General features: G+C 43.6%; 1 protein-coding gene across 2 annotated transcripts; it reads left to right on the plus strand.

Moving 5' to 3' along the window:
• The first annotated feature begins 405 nt into the window (after positions 1 to 405).
• RSPH9 (radial spoke head component 9) lies at positions 406 to 19,295 on the plus strand. 2 transcript variants are annotated; one of them, XM_071739275.1, is made up of 5 exons: positions 406 to 691; positions 914 to 1,076; positions 1,651 to 1,780; positions 2,330 to 2,476; positions 4,814 to 4,933. In XM_071739275.1, exons 1-5 carry the CDS (start codon positions 465 to 467, stop codon positions 4,873 to 4,875), a joined length of 729 nt encoding a protein of 242 aa, XP_071595376.1. In that variant the 5' UTR covers positions 406 to 464; the 3' UTR covers positions 4,876 to 4,933. The 2 variants fall into 2 exon arrangements, with proteins under 2 accessions (XP_071595376.1, XP_071595374.1); XM_071739273.1 differs by lacking the exon at positions 4,814 to 4,933 and adding an exon at positions 19,047 to 19,295 and having other exon boundaries at positions 410 to 691.
• The last annotated feature ends 533 nt before the right edge of the window (positions 19,296 to 19,828 follow it).

The following is a 19,828-nucleotide window of genomic DNA, read 5'->3' on the forward strand; positions in this document are numbered from 1 at the left end:
GCGCAGAGTCCCCCTGCCCTGACTGCCCTGCTTCCCTCCGCTCCCCGCGAGGGGAAGGCCAGGCCCAGGCCCAGGCCCAGGCCCAGGCGGGGGTCGAGCCGCACGGGAACTGTCGTCGCCCCGCGTCTCTTCATACACTGAGGTGCTAAGGCAACACCCTCACTGCTTCCCCTCGGCTTAGCCCGGGCTGGGGTCCCGCCCGGTGGCCCAGCGCGGATCGGGCTGGCGGGGAGGGTCCTGGCGGGCAGGGTCCTGGCGGGGAGGGTCCTGGCACGGAGGTGCCGCCACTGCCCACCGGCGCCGTTTCCATGGCAGCGAGAGGCGGGCTCCTCCCCCGCCCCTCCCCGCGGTTGCAAGGGCGCTGACTTTGATTGACGTTTTACGCCGTCCCCCTGCAGCGGAACCGCGCCGTCACCTTTGACCCCAGCAGGAGCGTTGCCTGGCAACGGCGACGCGGAGCGGCTATGGAGTCGGTGTCGGTCCCCGCCGGCCTGGATCTGGTGTCCGGCGGCGGCGTGGGGCTGAGCCCGGAGAAGCGGGCGGCGCTGGGGACCTCGCTGGTGCTCCTGCAGCGCGACTACCGCTTCCAGCGGGTCTGGTTCTGGGGCTGCATTCAGGGCGTGCGCGGCGCCTACTACATCGCCGAGGGGCTGGGCCCCAACCTCGCCGCCCCCCGCAGCCGCCTCTACAGGTGTGGGGTTCAGCTCCGTGCAGGGGAGGGGTGACTCCCTGGGGAGGTGGGGCGGGGGAGGCCTAAACGGCTTTGGGAGGATGGTTTGGGAGCTGGGGAGACGAGGGGGGCTGCCCAGGTCTCCTGGAGGGAGTCTCACTGTGCCCTGAGGGGCTGTACAAGGCTGCATGGGGACCCGGTTCTTCAACGGGCTCGGGGCTGTGTTGTGCTTGTCGCTGGCAGCTTGAACTGTGTGGAGTGGAACCTCCTACCACCAGCGACCAAGGAGATGGTTGCTCAGGCTGAGCAGCTGACGGGCCGTTTCCAGGGGGATCCTTCTTTTGAGTATGAGAACCCTGAGGCAGATGCAGAAGATGCTGAAGGAGTGGCTGAAGTTGCTAAGGAGGTAAATAAATCAAAACACTCGAACTCTCTTCACTATAGTTGTACCCCTCACACTGGACAGGTGGTGGCTCCCCCTGGCTTGCAGTAAGCAGGCTGAGGCAGTTCTTGGGCAGAATACACACAATTCCCTCGTTGCTGTCATTGTGTAGCAATGGCTCTGACTGACCTCCAACTTCAGTGATTTTTACTCCTGGAATTAGACACAGTTCAGGAATATCCTTTCTCCTGTATGTTTATTATGCACAGTAAGTGCAGATCTTCACTGCTGTGTCTGAAGCTTTACAATGGAACTTCAGGTACCATACTTTAGAACTGAATAGACACGTCATTAATAGCTTAATTGAGAGGGAGGAATGGATAGATGAAGGGAAGGACAGTTAATTCTCTGGTGAGTCTAGACTGTCTTACTCCTAGCCACGTTCTTATGAGAATAATATGCTATTTGTGGTCATCTTAGTGTCACCTGGCTCCAAACTCATGAGTCCATTGTGGTTTTTACTGTCACTTTGAGTTTATTTTCAGAAATTACAATAAGGAAAGCCCTGCCTTTAAAATTTGCCTATTTTTCTTTAAAGCCCATAATGAAGGAGGAGGCCCGTCTAGTAGCTACAATTGATCAGATAGACAGAGCAGTTGGTATCATCCCCCGGGGGGCACTGATGAAGACTCCTCTTGGGTCTGTGTGTGAAAACAGAAACTTTGAAGGTAAATTGTCTTTATCAGTATCAACTGTACATTGATCATAAAGGCTGCAAAGATGATTTTTTTTCTCTAGCTGATGTTTTGATTTCAGGTTTATTTTTTTCTTTGGGTAATATGAACAGAGAGGAGAGAATGCAATGCCACTGATATTCAGGTGCATGATTCAGCTCTGAAAGGTGGGAGGAAAGTCAGTAATGGCTCTGAGTCATTAAACCCCTTGTTTCATTGGTCGTTATGTAGTTTATGTCAATGTTTAGTAATTATAGCTGCAGTGAATCCCTAGATATAGGATGCAACCAGATGCACAGAGAGTTGGTCTGGACTCAGTGCCCTTCGCTTACCTGGGACTGCAGTTGGCATGGTTTGCACTGCACAGCATCAGGGAGTACTGCCACCCATTTCTGGCAAGTCTTTATTCTTCTGTGGAGTCCATTGGAGAAAGATTGTAATTTTGTCCTGTGCTGTGGGCATTAGAGAAACAATATGACATTTGATGGTATAATGTACGTTAGCCCAGCTGACTATATTAATGGTACTGATGGTTGCTTGCAGGTCTTTCTTTGACAGAAGCGAAAAAGCTAAGTTCCTATTTCCATTTTACTGAACCTGTTAACCTGAAGAATAAAACCCTGCTGGAAAAGGCTGACTTGGACCCATCCACTGACTTTCTAGACTCGCTGGAGCATGATATCCCACAAGGTAAAGGTAGCAGGGTCAGATGCAAAGAGCTGCAATGAGAGGAAAGGGAGTCTGGGAAATGCCAGGGTGACAAGCTGGGGGTTACTGTGGAGTCAGTATGCTTGGGAGAAGGTCTTGTGAACCTGTAAAAACAATTTATCCTTTCTAAATATTGTACTTAATTCCTTTTGAAAAGATATTATAAATGCTTACAGTGGTAAGATGTAAATGTACCAGGGCTGTCACATCCTCACTATAGGTTTTCTGACCATACCAGCAGTTAGGAGTGCCATATTCCTTCCTGATTTCTGTAAAGCCTGTGACAATGTCTATACCAGGAGAGATAACTCCACCAGTGATAGAGGGAATTTATGTGGTTTGAAGTATTTCACACCTCTTGTCTCACCCAGTATTGCTGCTCTTTATCTAAATGGGCTCTCATTAACACTAAGCTGGTATCTCTGTGAGGCTGAACTCAAACTTTCCTTTGATAAAGTGTGTTAGAAGTGCTGTAGTGTGGAACAGTCTGTGCTCTAGCAGTGTTACACACCGTGGAAGGAGAAAGCAATGTACATACTGGGATGTATCTTCAGTTCACATCTCTGCAGTTCTGCTGGACAAGAGTTAAATGTAAAGCCTCTTCCAGGGGTTCCTCTGGCAGGAAATGTCTCTAAGGAGACAGGAATTACTTGTTATTTTTTTCTAACAGCTTTTTGCTGATTTGCTGCATTTTTTTGGATTGGCCCAAGCATCCTGCTGTCTAGGAAGATTCTTGGGACACAACCAAAACTTAGGTTTGCTATTTTATTCCTATTCTGGAGTAGCAGGATAGAATAGTACACATCCTGTGCCAGATGGAATTGGCTGGAAAGTAGATTGCAGTGCTGCAAATAGGTTTTCAGATATTGTTTTATATATTACATATATATGTGTGTGTGTGTATTTTTATCTCTTAATCTTTCCTTTGGCAAAAATAAACTGAGAATGAACCTAGTGAGCTCCTGCCTGAATTCTGAACATTTTTGACTGTTCAGAGCATAAGCAGTGATAAAATCTAAACCATTATTCCACTTACTGAGAGCGTCCTTGATACAGTCATTTTCCAGAAGTGTAGTCTGGAGAGACTGCACATTTTTACATACTCTGGCTCTTTGATATGGCCCTTTTGACTCAAAAATTGCAAGGGGGGTTAGATTCTATATACCTCGTCAGAAAATTTTAGCTGCAGAATCTTGTGGTGATTCAGGTGTTGCTACTGTTTGCATGGGTTTTTTTTTCCTCTTTTTTCCTAGGGTTTGTGGTAGGGAGACTTTATTTTTGTGAAACTTGAAATAACAGAATCACTGCAGCAGTCTGCCATGCTTTCTATGTTTTCACTAGAAAACAGGCTCCAAGGGGCTCAAAGGGCTAAGAGCCTGAAGACTAGTTTGCACCACAGAGCTGGTTTTAGCCACCTTCAGCTGTGATGGAGAATGGCACCTTCAAATGCAGAGTTTCTCATCTAGTTCAAGGGATGAAGCAACTGGCAGGTCATGCTGTATGTTAGACATGAACACGGCAGTTTTGTGGAAGTCTTTGACTCAAATTTGACTTGTAGCTGTATTTTACCCAGTGGCAGATAGAATGTGGGGCTCAGCTCTGCCACTGCCATATTTGTCTCCCTATGGCTGCATAAGTGGGAACCTTTGCCCCCTTCCCGTGAGGTGGTTGCTGTTAGTGCTGATCTTAGTCTCCTCAAAAAAGGGTTACCTCTCAAAGACTACCTGAGCTCAAGTGCAGCTGACTGCTTCTTAATGGACTAGGAGAAGATTCATCATGGTGCCTGTGCAGCTCTGGCTGTATTGTTCTGTTTTTTTTGGACTGAACCTGGGGATTGATCGAATGAGCTTGTCAGGCAAAGGAAATAAGACAGGAACTGACTACAAGATCAGCAGGACATGTAGTCTGTCTAATTGCACTCTATCACATGCAGATAGGAGCTTTGACATTAAAGAAAGATCATTAAAGACCCCCTTTTAACAAGCATTCAGATTGCCTAAAGTACTGGTTGCTTGTGAAAATGTGGGGAGGAAGGAAAGAGCAGGGGGCAGACACAGGCTTTCTGCTGATTTTATCAGCAGGACTCTGCCAAATTCACTCACTTCTGGTTGCAGGGCATTCAAACCCTGGTTCTTAGATTACCTTCCTTTAACTCTGCCAGTGTGTTGGTCCTGAAGCAGCGTAGGCAGTGCTTTTTCTGTTTCCTGACATTTTGGTCATAGCTCTGGCATATCCCCTCAAAACAAAACAAAACAAAACCCACAAAAAGAATCAAATATCAAATCCTGAAGCTTTTCTTGCCTTTCCTTTCCTGTCTAGATGCTCTCTTCAAGAGTGATCATCAGACCAGAAGTAGGGATTTCCAAATCTGTTGCATCTAAAATTGTGACTCAAGACAGAATTCTCTCTGCCCTCAACAAATACACAAAAAGTGGACCCAGGGTGAGTGGTGTCTGAGTGCTGTTCCCAGCCTGCACTGGCTAAAATTCCCCAAGCATCTGAAAAGATCTAAAGAACAAGACTGAGAGATTAAGGAGTGATTTTAAACCAACTAAAAGTAACAACTCTGATGCAATAGTTTTCTTTATTAATTTGGAGACTGAGCATCTGTGACGGCTGTCAAGGAGGTGACTGTCATAAAATGTATGGTGTGTCACTGCAGGAGCGCAGAGGTGTCTTACAGAATGGAAAGTTGGAGGCAGAGAGAAAATTTTATATGACAGCTGAGAGGTGGGAAGAAAGGAAGTTAAACCAGGGTTGAATACAGGAAACAATGCTAAAAGCAGAGAGTTTAGTGCAAGGTTGGAAAACCTGGAGTTTTGTAATAAGACTGTCTGCCACCCTTATCTTTACCAGTGATGTCTGTGGTGATTGCAGGTTCCAGATCTGTTTGTCTATCTGCCAGGTTATCTGTGTGTTTTAAGACTGAGAATATGTTCCTGTTCCTCCCCTAACCATACTGTGATTCTGAAGGTTTGGTGCTTTTTGGTTTGTTTTTTTTAAAATCTTTTTTTTATGGTTTTGTTTGTTTTGTTTTGTTTTGTTTTTTTCCTGGTGTCTCAGAAGCAAGTGACTGGGTGACTTAGCTTTTAGTAAAAAATACATTTTTATAATGATTGTAGAGAAAAGTGTGAGAATGTGAACCCTGTCTCAAAAACAAATTCAGTTGGTTTATCCCCTTTAAAATCTCATCTCTCTGAGCCATACTCATGAATTTGAGTGGCCTGACTCATGATTTTTGAACATAAAGGGGTTGTGACACTAATCTTCTGTCACCACAGTATCAGATCATGTAATGCTTCATTTTGATCCAAATGGCCAGCTGGCCAGAATGTTGCATGCTGGGATCTGTAGGTTTTGCTGGCCATATGTCTGCGTTAAAGATAAGCTTGTTTGCTCTAGTTTAAGCAGACAATCTGCTCAACTTTATGCACAATTAGATGTAGCCTTTCAGCTGCTGGCAGATTGCCAGCCTGGTCCTTTCTGCTGCATGGAGTTCAGCACTGTGGGCCATAACATTCCAGCAACTGGAGTTGTGGTAGTTTTACATGTGCTTGTTGATAATGGAATGGCAAAGCAAATAGCAGTAATTCCTAGCGTGCCTACAGCATTTTCACTTGATGATCTAGTTTTGTGTTGATATGAAATAAAGTTACTTTTCAGGAATTGGCATGATGATTGAAAATAAATGGAGGGGGAAGGATGATTTTACTGTAATTAAGGAATCAGATCAGGCAACGCTATGTTCTGCAATGATAAATTAAGGGAATGGGAGAAAGCCTAAGGTACTTGTATAGAATGAAAAGCTTGGGAGGAAGTAAAATAGATGGAGAATTCAGCTTTTTGGTGCTTTCAGACTACAGTTCAGAAAAGCCATAACTTGACTCTGAAGGTTTTGGCAGATTACTGACTCAAATCACTTTGATATGGAGATAAGGGACAGACACCAACAGGGCCCTGTTAAAAACTGATGCAGGAGGGGAGGTATGTGAGAGGCAAAGGGAAAGAAAAATGTAGATAGGAAAAGGTATGAGTGGAAGCAGGATTTCTTTGAGAAGAGTTTTTTCAGAAGCCAAGATTCCCAGTCCAGAAATAGCTGCTTTTGGCTGAAAGATTGCTGCAGTGCACTGGTGGAGTGAGAGTAGAAATTATAATGTAAAAAAAAAAAAGGCAATATAAAAGGAAATGCAGAAAGTTGTTAGCAGTTAATGATTGATACAAATTGGAGTTGTCAATGAGTAGAAAATTACAAAGGAAGCCAGGATAACTTGGAGTAATCCATGACAACTGTAAAGAGGATTTTAAAAAAATATATTGAGAGGAAATGAAAGCACAGTAATGGTACTGGTGGTACTGGAAACTGTCACTAAATGGTGATGGTAAAAAAGGCTAATAAGAATGTGAAAGAGCAGATATGCTTAATTTTTTTCCTGGTTTGTTTTTTGAAAGTATATGGTGTCACAGCAAATGAAGACAATAAAATACTGTTTCAGACAGTTTTCAGATTATTTCCTAAGGGAGAGTAGTTGGGCAACCTTTTCTGCTCATCAGCTAGTGGAAATGGCAAAGCCAGATGTTACTCCTGAAATAATTACGAGTCTTGTGGCATACTTATGGTGCTAACCTATAGTGAATCCCACCATTGCAGAGGTATTCCCCTAAACTGATCTTGATTAGTAACTGAGATTCAGAAAACACTGAGTGGTGTATTTCTGGAAGGGGTCAGAAGGGGCTTTAGCTGGGAACAATAGCATAATTTATATTATTCAACTTATTTAGAAGTGATATAGAAGAAAGTGTTTGGTGGAGAGACAAATAATGATGAGGGAAAGATAGCTACAGAGATCTGGCAAACTCAGTTTACTTAAATGGATTACATTTTGGTGTAGCTACCTTCATATCTAAGAGAAGGAACTGTAAAATGGACTTGTATTCTGTAATCTGTGGCTCTTAAAGGAAATCCAGGTGCAACCCACTGGGCATCAGCTTCCAGTCTGATCTGAGACTTAAAGGGCTAATTTGATCATTTGTAGATGTACAAGCAAGGGTGTAGCAAATAGGGACAGGACTTTACTTTTGCATGTACTGTTAGTGGTATCAGAACTGGATTACTGCACATTGCAAAACTGGAGAGTTGCAGAAAAAAGCCACAAAATGATTCAGTGGCTGGTGAGAGACATAAACAGTTCAAACTGTTTATCTTACAGAAAAAACATGAGAATGACTGTATTACACTGTGTAAATACTCTGTGGAGTTTAAGTATTGGGTAGTGAAGATCTATTCAGTATAGCAAAGAAAGGTAGGATCCAGCAGCTAAAAGTTATAGCCAGAAACACTAAGAAAAAAGACCCAGTTTTTAACAGTGAAATTATTACCAGCTAGCAAGTGTGTCTCTTCTATCTTAGCATGATGCTGGATGTCTTCCTGGGAATTGTGTTTTAGCCAAATGCAAACATAAACTGCAATCACTCAGACTTGAGTTAACCAAGTTCAGTTTAGTGGTATGCAGGAGGTCCAGAACAGATGATTTCCTGGTACTCGTGGCTGCAAGCTTGATGACTGCTGTGGAGGGTGATATTTAGCCCAGGCTTCTTCATTGTCAGGGACAATAACACAAAAGTGGGTTCATGAGACAGTGACTCCAAGCACGACTTGCAGTACAACTGGCTTTGCTTCTTGAACATGATTATTACTGAGGAGATGCCTGATTTACCACTTTCCATTGTGGAGGGTGAACCAAGACCCCTCAGAAAGAGTTGCTGACTCTGTAATGCTGGGAGAGATTTTATAGCATCATTCTAAATAGGTATATGGTGGATCATGGTGAGTCTTGTCCACTTGGTGTTTCAAGATTCAGTTAGCAGGAGGGGAGAAGTGCCCGGGCAGAAGATAATTTCCAGTTCTCTTATCATTTTGTCTGTGGAAGAGATGACAGTCACTCAAGCTTGTAGCTCTCTTTCTTCACCCAAATATGCAGTGGTTTTGTAGCATTCCTTATACAGCATTACAGACAAAAGGATTAATGGCTGTTTCCCTGGCTGAATGCTTTGGACACTAGCCTTTCTGTAAACTTGCTGAACAGTAGCCTTGGTTAGAACACTAACCTCCTGTCCTCTGAGCTTCATTAGCATGCTCTTTATCGGTTTAGCAAACCCTGGTGCTTAATGGGCCCTTGAAAATGGAGAGGTTGCATTTCTAAGTGGGAGATATTTTCCTTTGGCCACTCCCAAGGGACATTTTGGTAGCCCCATCTTGGCTGCTCCAAAAGCCCACCAGGTGCTGGAAGGAGGAAGGCAGGAGACACAAACCTGCTTTATCTCCATGCATTAGTACAGCTAATTAACTCCCTTTCGACCTCTCCCCCATCCAAACGATTACTCCCCTATCAGCCTCCAGCCATTTGAAGAGCCTGTGTCTGCAGAGGTATTTACAGCCCCAGTTAGCCAGCAGAGAGCAAGTTGGTGGTTATCAGGGCCTTAAGACAAATGGCTGCCTATCTCCCCAGCGGCCTTGCAAAATCCAGCAAAGTGCTATGCTGTGCTGGCCACCTACTTTCACCCAGCCTCCCTTCTCCGCTAACATTTCACAGATGTGACCTGAGCCCTCCCCTTTCATTGCTTAACAATAAGCAGCACCTCCCCAGCTCTGTGAAAGCTGAGAGCGAGAGCACTTTACTTCTTAGCCTGCCAAGAGCCACACGGGGACAAGGCTTTTCAAGCTGTCTCACTGAAATCCAAACTAAAAGACCCATAATGAATGAGAGGGAAGTGCTTCGACTTAGCAAGGATAAAAAAAAGAGGTAGCTGAAATGTAGCCCGAAATACCTAGTGTGGCTCACAGCTATCCTCGTTCGTGGTTAGGAGAGGGGATCCTTAGGCTTGGTGAATGGGTGAAACTCAGCTACAGTATCCCATGGAGTTACCTGAGGTTTATGCAAGTGGTTTTGACAAACAAGCTTTGTAACACTTTTTTTGTAGAGAAAGAGTAAACCAGATTGGTATGCATCAGAACAGTCGGCTTTCAGATGTGCGAATCGAACTGAATAGCTGTCTCAGTGGGTTATTAATTAAAGCATTAATTTCTTTGTTAAAACCGAAGTCAACCAGCCCTAAAAATTATTCTGGGATGGCCGTAGCTGCTGCCTTCCAGCAGGGCGCACTATGGCGCCAGCATTGTCAGTTCTGAGCACAGAAAGGGAAACCACAGAAAAGTAAAATAAGAAAGAAAAGCATCAAGAGCATCAGATTGAGGAGAAGGTAAGGCCTGAGCTCCCAGACTGTGTGTGGTATACTGACCTCCTGTAGGTATGGAGAAGAAACTGGCCCTTTCAAGATTAGGCAATAAATGGAATGGCAACCGGACTTTTCAGTAGCTTTCTCAACATCCTGAGCAGCCACCAACATGTTAATGGACATAGAGAAATACAGAAGCAAGTCTGCTACATCCTTCAAAAGCAGAGACACCTCATTTTTGCTGTTGAAGTGTGGAGTGCAGAGCCTTTAGGGGCTGTTAAGACCACTCCTGCAGTGACCCAGGAGAGTTGCCTGGGAGCAATACGAGATGTTGTCCCTCCTACAGCTGGGGTGCTGCCAGCTTGAGTTCAAGATCAAACTGGAACCTCTCACGTGGCAGTACAGCAGGAGAACTCCAGAGCCAGCTGATATTATAGCTGTTGACTGGCTGTCCATGGCCCGCCTCGATTTCTAGATAGGAGCCTGTTTTCCTTGGGCTTTGTGTCTCTGAGTAATAAAACAGTGCATTCCCTGCTTTTGGGTTCCAGGTCTCTATTGCTTCAGGGGTCTTGTTAGTCAGAAGTCTTGGATGGGTTTATACTTGAGCAGGACTGCCCACCAAAAGAGAGCTGTGGTGGAGTCTTTTGCCATCCTGACTGCTGCAGTTAAAGAATGAGGACAGAAGCAGCTTTCATAGCAACTTTCCAGGCACTGTATTTAAAATTTCTTCCTCCACAGTAAAAGAAATCATTGCCTACCCCCTGTTTCCATTTCAGCTCCTGGTTCATTGGACATGAAAAGGAGATGAACTTCTTGCTGAACTGATGGGAAATGCTGGTAAAGCCTCTTAGAACCAGAAGCTGTAGTTTTACCACCACATCATCCAGCCTTGGCCTAATCCTTTCTCTAGGGAATGATGAAAAATTACTTGCAGGGGAAAGCCTAGTGCAGGGGAAAGCCTAGTGCAGTCTGTGTGTCACTGAAGTCAGAACAAGGTCAGCTTTTGCTAGGAGTGATCTATTTCTGAAGGGGCAGCTCCTGCCCATGCAGCAGTTGGCATTGGTGCCAGCCCTGCATATAGCTTTGCTTTGCTGTTTGATGGATGCCCTTCTGGCCGTAGCACTTTTGTAGGGAGTAAGTCAACAGATGTTGGTTTACTGTGCATAAATAGCATATGAATTGGAATTCTGCATGCTGAAGGGGTGTGTTGTCTGTGTGTAGAGGGAAAAGGACAAGGGATATCTGTGGGTATATTTGTATAGCAGTTGTGCAGTGCAGTTAGCTAGGTTATCCCATTAGTTGGAGGCTCCTTAGCCCTATTCAGCATTATCTGGAATATCAACATAATTGAGTTGTGCTGTGTGACAGTCTTCTCAGAAGCTGTTAAACTCTTCAGGTAATTTAGGCCAGAATTCATTTCTTGTTTAGTGTGAAAACATCAACAGTTTATAATATGTGCCATCTGTTCCTCATCCTAAGCCCTTTTAACTAGTCCTGCTAATTTGATGATGAGGTAAGAAGTGCAACTGGGGGACTGACAGGGCTTGTAGCCTTGCCTCTCCTGCAGGAGAGTGAATTGGATGTGCTCTAAGCATTTGGTGGGTTTTGAATTCCAGCATTGGCTGCTTTGTGTTCTCTTAGAATCCAGAGATCAATGTGAGGTTCTTTGCCCCTAATCCAGCCCCTGTTCATCATTATCACCTCCTCAAAGTGGACAGTGCTTTGTTACCAGGAGAGGCAAAATCTTACAAGGTGGCCATAATCTCCTCTGAGAGTCAGACAGATATTCTCCCGTGGGTAAGAAAGTGACAGTGACCGAAAGCTCTAGGGGGAAGCAGGCTAGAACAAAGCTGTCCATTGCATCCTTTCATCAAACTGTTAATCTTTCTTTCAAAGACATCACATTTGTTTGGTGACAAAAGCCCCAAAGAAGCTGAATTGAGCCTGAAATCCTGTAGCAAGATTTAGAGGAAGCGTCTTTCATTCAGAGCAGGGAGGGGCGAGAGACTCCTTCTTTTTTCTTCCTACCAACCAATGGGCTCACGAAGCCCACGAAGGTGACGGATTAATGCAGGGGCTCCCCAGGTAGATGCTACGTGACTCCTGGCACGCTCCAAAAACGTTTCCACAGCGACCAGCTGAACAAGAAATATGGAGTGTGACGGGATCCAGCGCAAACCTGTGCTTCGGAAGGAAGGTTCTTTGCCACTCGAAGAGATTTCTAAATTTACTACAGAAGATCCAAGATACAATGATCTGTATTGTGCTTGTCAGAATCCAAATAGCAGAGATTTTAATCAGTTTTTCCTACTCCTTTTAAGTTTTAATTGCATATTTTATTGTTTTTTCCTCTATTGCACAGACCCATTCCAAATCTTTGTTCTCTGCAAAGTCTGCATCTTTTTCTTAACAACAGCAAAGAAGGTAAAAAGGATTTGAGCTTTATTCTAATTATCAGATGAATTTAGGACTAAAGGGAAAACTGAGTATAAGGGAGGCTTTAATTTGACATATATTAACTTTGTTCTAGCTTTTTCAATCCTTCCCATCCTCTCTTCCTCATTTATGTATGTGTATTGTCCCTTATTTTTTGTTGGCATTGCTGTGCAGCTAGATTCCAGCTGGAAAAATAACTTTATTTTCAGTTATACTATTTTTCAGCCAGATTGTTTCCCTGACCTGGTTCACTGAGCAATAAATAAACACTCCTGTGGTCTCTATGATGGAGATGATGAGGGGGAGAAAAAGGGTTTGAGGGTGGAGGCCGCTTCAACTGGATTAATCAGCTCTGTTGTCAGATGTCTGCTAAGTATGGTCTGAATTTCACCCTGTACTCACAGGCACCCGAATACTGTTCATCTGGGACAGCATTGCAGTCCCTGAGTCTCTTCCTTTTCAGCAGGAAACAGGTACTCTGTGTGTAAACCAAAAGCCCAGGCCTGTCTTAATCATTACTTCTGCAAGAGGCATCCCCAGTGGGAGAGGATAATGGAGAGAAAAAGCCTCTGAAGTAAGATCATTTTACTTTGAGGTTTGGGCATGGTTGTATTTGTGTGTAAAAAATGTGGCAGGCATTAGGACCATGCTAGAGACTCCTGGCAGCATCTGACTGACTGTAAGCTGTGTTTTCCTGGCTCTGGTGGCTTTTAAAAATAGTACTAAACCTGCAACCAGTCTGTGTTTTTATTTAATTATTATTAAATAGTTATAAGGGGAATTGGAAATATTGACAGCAGTGTTAACATATGGGGTGCAGGTGGTGTGTCAAGCAAGTGAAAAGAGATTTAGTTTGCAGCCAGTAAGTGGCATGGAGGAGTTAGAGCCCCACAGAATAGTGTTTGGATGTGTCCCTGTGGCTGTGTGTGAAATGTCTGTGTGGCAAAATTTGTTGAGAGCCAGAGCACAGTGACCTCTCCTCACAGCTGCTCTTCTTTGCAATCTGTCTTTGTTCCCTACAGATGGCAAATTAGAACTAGGAAGCTCTCCTGAACGTGGGACTTTCTGTTGGAGGGAAATGGAAGCCAAATCCCATGGGTGTAGTGTAGCTTTGTCAGACCTAAGCGCTTGGGGTCATGCAGCCAAGCAGCGGCTGCTTTTACAAAGGGAAGCAGTTTTGTTGCCCCTCTCTGAGCGTTAATATTTGTCATATAGCTCAGTACTTCACTCTCACTCAGGGCTGACTGTAGCAAGATCTGTTATAACCTGTTCCTGAGGCAGGATATTGTGTTAATGGGAAGTGCAACCATGTTGTAGTTGCTTTTCCCTTGAGACATTTCCTCCTTTGAAGAGGAATTGATAATGTCACTTTTATGACCCTCTGTGAGCTTTTGTGACCTGGAGCTGCTGTATCAGGCTGTCGAGCTTTCAGAGCTGTTTCTTCTCAAGCTTGCACTGAAACGAGGCGTTGCTGAATCATCTCCTAAGCAGCGATGTTATAGGAGGTCATACTAAAAGTGGACCAGTTATGGCAGGAAAGTTCTTCTGTGAACACCCCTCTTAAAAGGCTTTTGTTTAAAAGTGAACATCTCATGCACCCGATTGCCTCTGTGGATTTCAAGATTCAGCCTGTAGCTGAGACAGACGTGGGGGATGAGACAGGGATTTCTATTGGAGACTGGAAAGGAAGAAGCTGGGAAAGGAGGTTGACTTTTGAAATTCAGCCCTGGTGTCCTGGCAGCTGTTGAAGGGCCATAAAAAAGGCAGTGGTTTAACACTGGGTGAGCATCAGAATCTTCAAAGCACTTTCTTGTTTGGGAAAGATGTAAGGAACTGCTCAGAATTCCTGCCTGTGTTTGGAGGGGTGGAGGCTGCAGCCTGATCCAAGGAGGGAATAGGAAGCTCCAGATCTTCATCCAGCGGATATTTTTCCCATGCTCTTTCCTCCCACACAGCAGCTCCCTCCCTTCCCTTCTGGAGCAGCAACAGGCAATAGTTTCAGCACAGACAGTGCTTGGCTTCCTTAGGTTTTCTGGGTGCAGCTTAAGAATTAACTCGCTTCTTAAAAAAAAAAAGTATTCTAAGGAATGGAAACCTCACCAGAGCAGTGTTACTGTGAGAAATCTCTAGCGTGAGAGCAATGACCTCCAGTTCCCTGCACCTCAGCAAGCTTTGCATGATGAGTGAATTCAACTCTGCTGACTGGTATAGGGACATTACAGGCTACAGCTGCACGTAGATTGAAGTTAAAATGAGTATTTAGCCCTAGGAAAACCATCTTTTACTTGCTATCTCCTAGATCTAGCTGTATTCTCTCCAATAAAACAATAATTTAAATTTTTTTCTTGACAATTTTTATCTAAGAGTCTTCGTGTAACTTTCAGACTGATGCTCTAAGTTTTCCAGCCTTTCAGTAAGAGACAAATTGTCTGTCACAGGGGCAATGATGAGCATAGGGACTTCTAAGTCAGTGTTAGAAAAGATTTCAACCTAGCATCTTCCTTCTTTATTTTTACATTAATACAGACTTCCACCTACCTATGCAATGATTTTACTCCAAGAACCATTTGTATTAGGGAAGCTAAAAAAAAAAGATAAAAGCATTTACTTTTCATAATTCTGCTGTTCTCTTTTTATATGGTATTATTAAATGCATTTCTAAGGTGTTTCCTCTAGAATGAGGAAAGAAGGCTCATCATTTTAAGCTATTATTTCATTCTCTTAATTAGCTACTGATTTAAAGTACTTTTAGAGTGATTTATGACAACAACATTTTAAATTCCTACAAGAAAGGTGGGCCTGAGAAAGCATCTTCTTGTTTGAAAATTGTGATATTTAACCTGTGATGGAATACAATTGTCTTGGATCTTAAGGAGAACAACTTTCACCATGTCTCATGAGTTTAAATGTTATTTTTGTTTTCTGGACCATTTCCTCAAATGCTACTAATATAGAGAGGTATGGAAAAAATAAGTACCGAGATAATGGGCCCTAATTTCTTCCTCTAAATAAAAGGATCAAAACAAGCAGATAGGTTCCAGAACTTTAATGTGATGTTGTCTTAGAGGTCAGACACTAGCATTGTGTATTAAATGCAGTTTCTGAATGTATTTTGTGTGTTGAAAAAATCCAGTCTGGAAAAGTATACTGAATAAATCACCTTTGATAGCTGGGTTAGAAAAATGTCCCCACTGACTTGGTTAGTAAAAGGTGGAAGGTGGTGCTGATGCTGTTTGGCTGTGCAGAAAGAAAGAGCAGCTCTATGACTAATAATCATTCTGGCTGAAAACATGATCTGAGTGAAAATGACATTAGTTTCAGGCAGTTTATTATAATTTTTCCTGTCTTCAACCTATGTTGTGTCAAGCCAGTTGGGATTGCCCTTAAGTAACCTGCTTGTTTTGTTCAGGTTCTCATTTCAGAGGAAGACATGTGCAGCATCAGCAAAAGTTTATTGTCCATATTTGCATAGAAATAGATGCAGAGTCAAAGATCAGAGCAAAGCTGGAAAAGTATAACAATCTAATGTTATCCAAAGGCCTCACATTTATGAAACGACAAATTTGAGCCCTTTTAGAGTTTGCAGCTTGGACAGACGGTAGGGAAATGAAACAGATGTACATTACAGCCTTCAGAGATCTACCATAAAAGAGAATGGAGCTGTCTTCAATTACATCTGTCCATTTCTGCCAGGACTGAAGGTGCATGGGAAGTTCCTTTGATCAGCAGAGTTAGCTGCTGATGAATAATTTACAGACACTGGTCTGTGTGACACTGGGCGCATGCTCTGAGGAGACCATGGATCCATTTACTGTATTACCCCAGAGCACAGATATGGGGTATTTAATCAAGTTTAACTTGATTTACTCTACCTTCTCTGTGAATTTGTCCTACAAAAAGAAATCTGAATCCAGATGTAGGTTTTGAGAACACTAATATCCCTGTTTTCCCTCTCACCTTTCCCACCTGTCATGCTCCAAGCATTTCTTTTTGTTCTTTGTAAATATGTTTGGGCAGAAGTTCATCTGTACACATGAATATATATATATATATAAAAAATATATATATTTTGAATATATATATATGAATATATATATATCGATATATATATATTCATATATATATATATATATATGTAAAAGCTATCACGTGTACCCAGGCTGCTGGATGCTTCCAGTATGTTGAGAGGCATTAGCAAAGTAAGTAATTCCTAAAGGCTTCCACCATCCAGCAAGGCAAGGCACAGTCCTATTTTTGATAGATTTGCTTCTCAGAGGACTGGTCCTAAATCCTCATTCTGTTATCTTTTTGTCAGATAAACTCTTCCAAAAGTTTACAGTCTCCTTCAAATCTATTTGCTTGCTGTTTGTTGCTCAACACTCCTAAGCATATTCTAGCTATTGCTACTAGTAAATGCTGAAAACTTGTGGAGGCAAAGTTAAAGCACTGTTTTAAAGATGTCCTTTGACAGCAGATAGCTGTAGTGCTTCAGCCACTGTATGTAGAGAAGTCCTCTTCATATGAGTTTCAAAATAGTGAGGTTTCTTAAGAACATGCAGATTTTGTTGGAGACCCTGTCAATCAGTCAGAATTTGTAATCCCAGTGGCTGAACTGTAAATATGTGTTACAAGTATGACAAAGATTTGATCTGGTTTGTGTCCATATGAGTGTCTAGGCACTGGAGAGACTGCATGGCAGACTGGGGTTGGCTTGTAGGTGAAACTGCTGCTTGTGAATGACCTTAGCTCATGTTTTAAATAGGACCTGTGCAAAGAACGTCGCAGTGTAAGGAAGGTGAAAAGATGGCAAACACCTGTACTGATCCTGCCCTATATTAAGTAGTGCTTTGATTTACTGCAGTTCCAGATGTTAGTCTTTAGTGGAAACATGGAGCTGAGTGAGTCAGAAGTAAGCTTTCCAGTGCAGAAATCTCCTGAGTCTTTAAAGACTGTGAATGTCTCTTTTGTACTTCTGTCCAGGCAGCCAGAGTCAGTTTGTCAGAAGTTTCAGTGACAGTCGGGGAGGCAGCTGTTCTCACTCTTCATTTAGTTCCACATAACTGAAGAGGGTACTTTGAAAGGTAACAAAGATGACACAGGACGTGATGTTGTGCACATTATGGTATAACAAACCCAAGGAACTTACTACTGAAGGAGAGAGGGGAAACAGTGGTGTCCAAAAAAAATTTTGAAAAGTGCAGAAATACAAAGAGACAGGTGAGCAGCAGAACATGACACCTGTTTTTACAGGCCTTTGAACTGTGGTGTGTTCCTTTCTGATTCTACAGCTACCTTTTGGTGTTGCCCCTCAACCTGCCTCCTACCAAGCCCTCAACTAGTGTAGTTTGCCATGAAGTGCAGCAGAGACCACATGTACTGCAAGTATGCAAAAGCCCAGAGGGGGCAAACACCAACTGCCCAGCCTGCTCCTGGCTTCTGGCTGCCAAGCAAGACAAACAGCCTGTGCCTCCTTGCACCTCCTGGCAGACCAAACAAATAGCTTCAGGAGCTGCAGTCAACCCCTGGGTCATGTCCTGTGATGACTTGTAGGAACGTGGGGTCTTGAAGCCCTTCAGCCCTTTGTTGGATGTGACTAAAATTGGCGAAGAGTCAGAAGTTAGTGGGAGGGGGAGGACTGGCAGCTGACAGCAATCACAGAAGCCCTTCCCCAGTCTAACCATGACATGAGTAAGCATGAGTCATAGCATAAATTGATGAGCCTAAAATTATCTACAAGGATGAATACTGTCTAACTGGACCAACACATTATGGGCTTTCTGCTTACTCTGGAATTGGCAAGTTTTGGCTTTGGGTCCAGATAGGCTGACTGCTTGACTCTAGGCCAGTAATAGCCTGACAGCTCCAACTGCATATTTTTGTATCTGGATCTGCTGATTTTCCTTTTAGATGGAGATTCAGGAGGAACCTTCCTCCCTGTATTGTAGCCTCCAGGCATTACAGATTGGGTGCTGAAGCTGGTACTTTTTTCTCCTGGCAGCTCCTTGCCCTCTGGCATTTAATCCAAGCTGATACTCCAGCCCTCTTTCCCTCCAGCCTTGTTCCCAGGCTGTCCTGTCAGATGCAAAATAAATACTTGGTCGCTCAGAGCTCCTTGCATCCAGGAGAAACTGAATTTTCACACTGGCTCTCAACCTCCTCTGCAGCGCCAAAGCAAAATTAATGTGGAAACTGATCCCTTTGCCCCTACCACGCACATCCTCCTCAATGGTGAAGCCAAGAAAGCCTGGAGGAGAATTAACCATTTCTGTAAACTTCTCCAAGATAGGAAACACCCTGCTTTTCACTTTCTCCCTCTTTTCCAGTCACTGCAGCAGGAAAACCAGTCCTCCTGGGAAAAGTGCCACCTTCTTCCCACTACTAATGCTACAAGCTTATTTTAAGAAGAAATTTCATACCTGTGCAGGATTGATATAGCTAATCTTGGCTCTCTATAGCTGTTAGTTAGACCTAGTAGTAGGTGGCAGAGCTTGTTAGAGTAAATACTGCCCACTCACAAGCCAAGAATAGCTGTATCCTCTCTTAGGGATCAGGAATACAAGTCTGGAGGCTGGGGGTCCCTTCTTGTGATGCATCTGAAATTACCATCAGAGCCGTGGGAACATGCTATGTTTGAAGCTAGATGCAGACATCTGGAAATGAGGGCAGCTCGAAATGCTGAGCTGACAGAAGAAGAATGGGCATCAAGCTTTTTGGTCTCCCTAACTTCCTTCTTCTCAGGCATCACGAAGTCCAGTGCAGCCTTGTGCACTGTTAACTGGTTATGCAGAACTCACCATAATCCTCTTAGCTTAAGGAAAGCCTACTGCAGAATGCTGCCTCTTTCTCCTTTGCAGTGACTCACTATAGCATATGTCTTACACAGGGTCCTGGACTGTCCACCTAGAGAGAGGAGACAGTGTGGTGGTGCTACGAAGCCTGCTGTGGCTGGGACTGACATTCTACCACATCCCAATGACCAAGCAGTATGGCTACGTCTACTTTGGCACTGGTGAGAAGAATTCAGATCTACCCTTCATGCTGTGACTCTCCTGTCTGGGATGAGCACTTGAGAACATTTAGATTTTTTACTTAGATTTTTGTTTACTCTTTGTTCTAATAAATGTGTGAAACCTCTGCACTTTGAGCAGGATTCTTCTGTGCCTCGACTCTGGCTCTGATTCTTTTCCTAGGACTTGACTGTGTGCAATCCCTGAGCCCTCCCCTCCAGACTGAATTGCCAGTAATGTGTCACTGCAGATCCTATAGATAGTAACAAATGGGATTTTCTTCCATGACAGGTGAAGCCCTAAGTCAGAAATCAAACCTAGGCAATCTGCCTGATTAAAAAGCTACAAAACCTCATTTGGAAACAAGAAGAATGAATGCTTGCTGTCATCCATGAATGACAAACAAAACCAGTTTCTGACTTGGAGTCACAGTAGAAAGCTTATGCTTACTGTAAGGGATCTCTACTAAACCCTGAACTCCTGAAAGGCATACTGAAGAGAGTATTTTGATGTTGGGTTTCACCAAAATTAGAGTGATTTTTCCAGCTCATGGAACTAAACTGTAGAAAAAGATTAACTGTAGGCATCACCTGGTCTTCTGCAAAATGTGCTGATTGGGGTTTATTTCAAGGCAATGGTGTAATCCAGTAACTTTTCC

Source organism: Heliangelus exortis, chromosome 3 (genome assembly GCF_036169615.1).
Source record: "Heliangelus exortis chromosome 3, bHelExo1.hap1, whole genome shotgun sequence".
NCBI classification, from domain to species: domain Eukaryota; kingdom Metazoa; phylum Chordata; class Aves; order Apodiformes; family Trochilidae; genus Heliangelus; species Heliangelus exortis.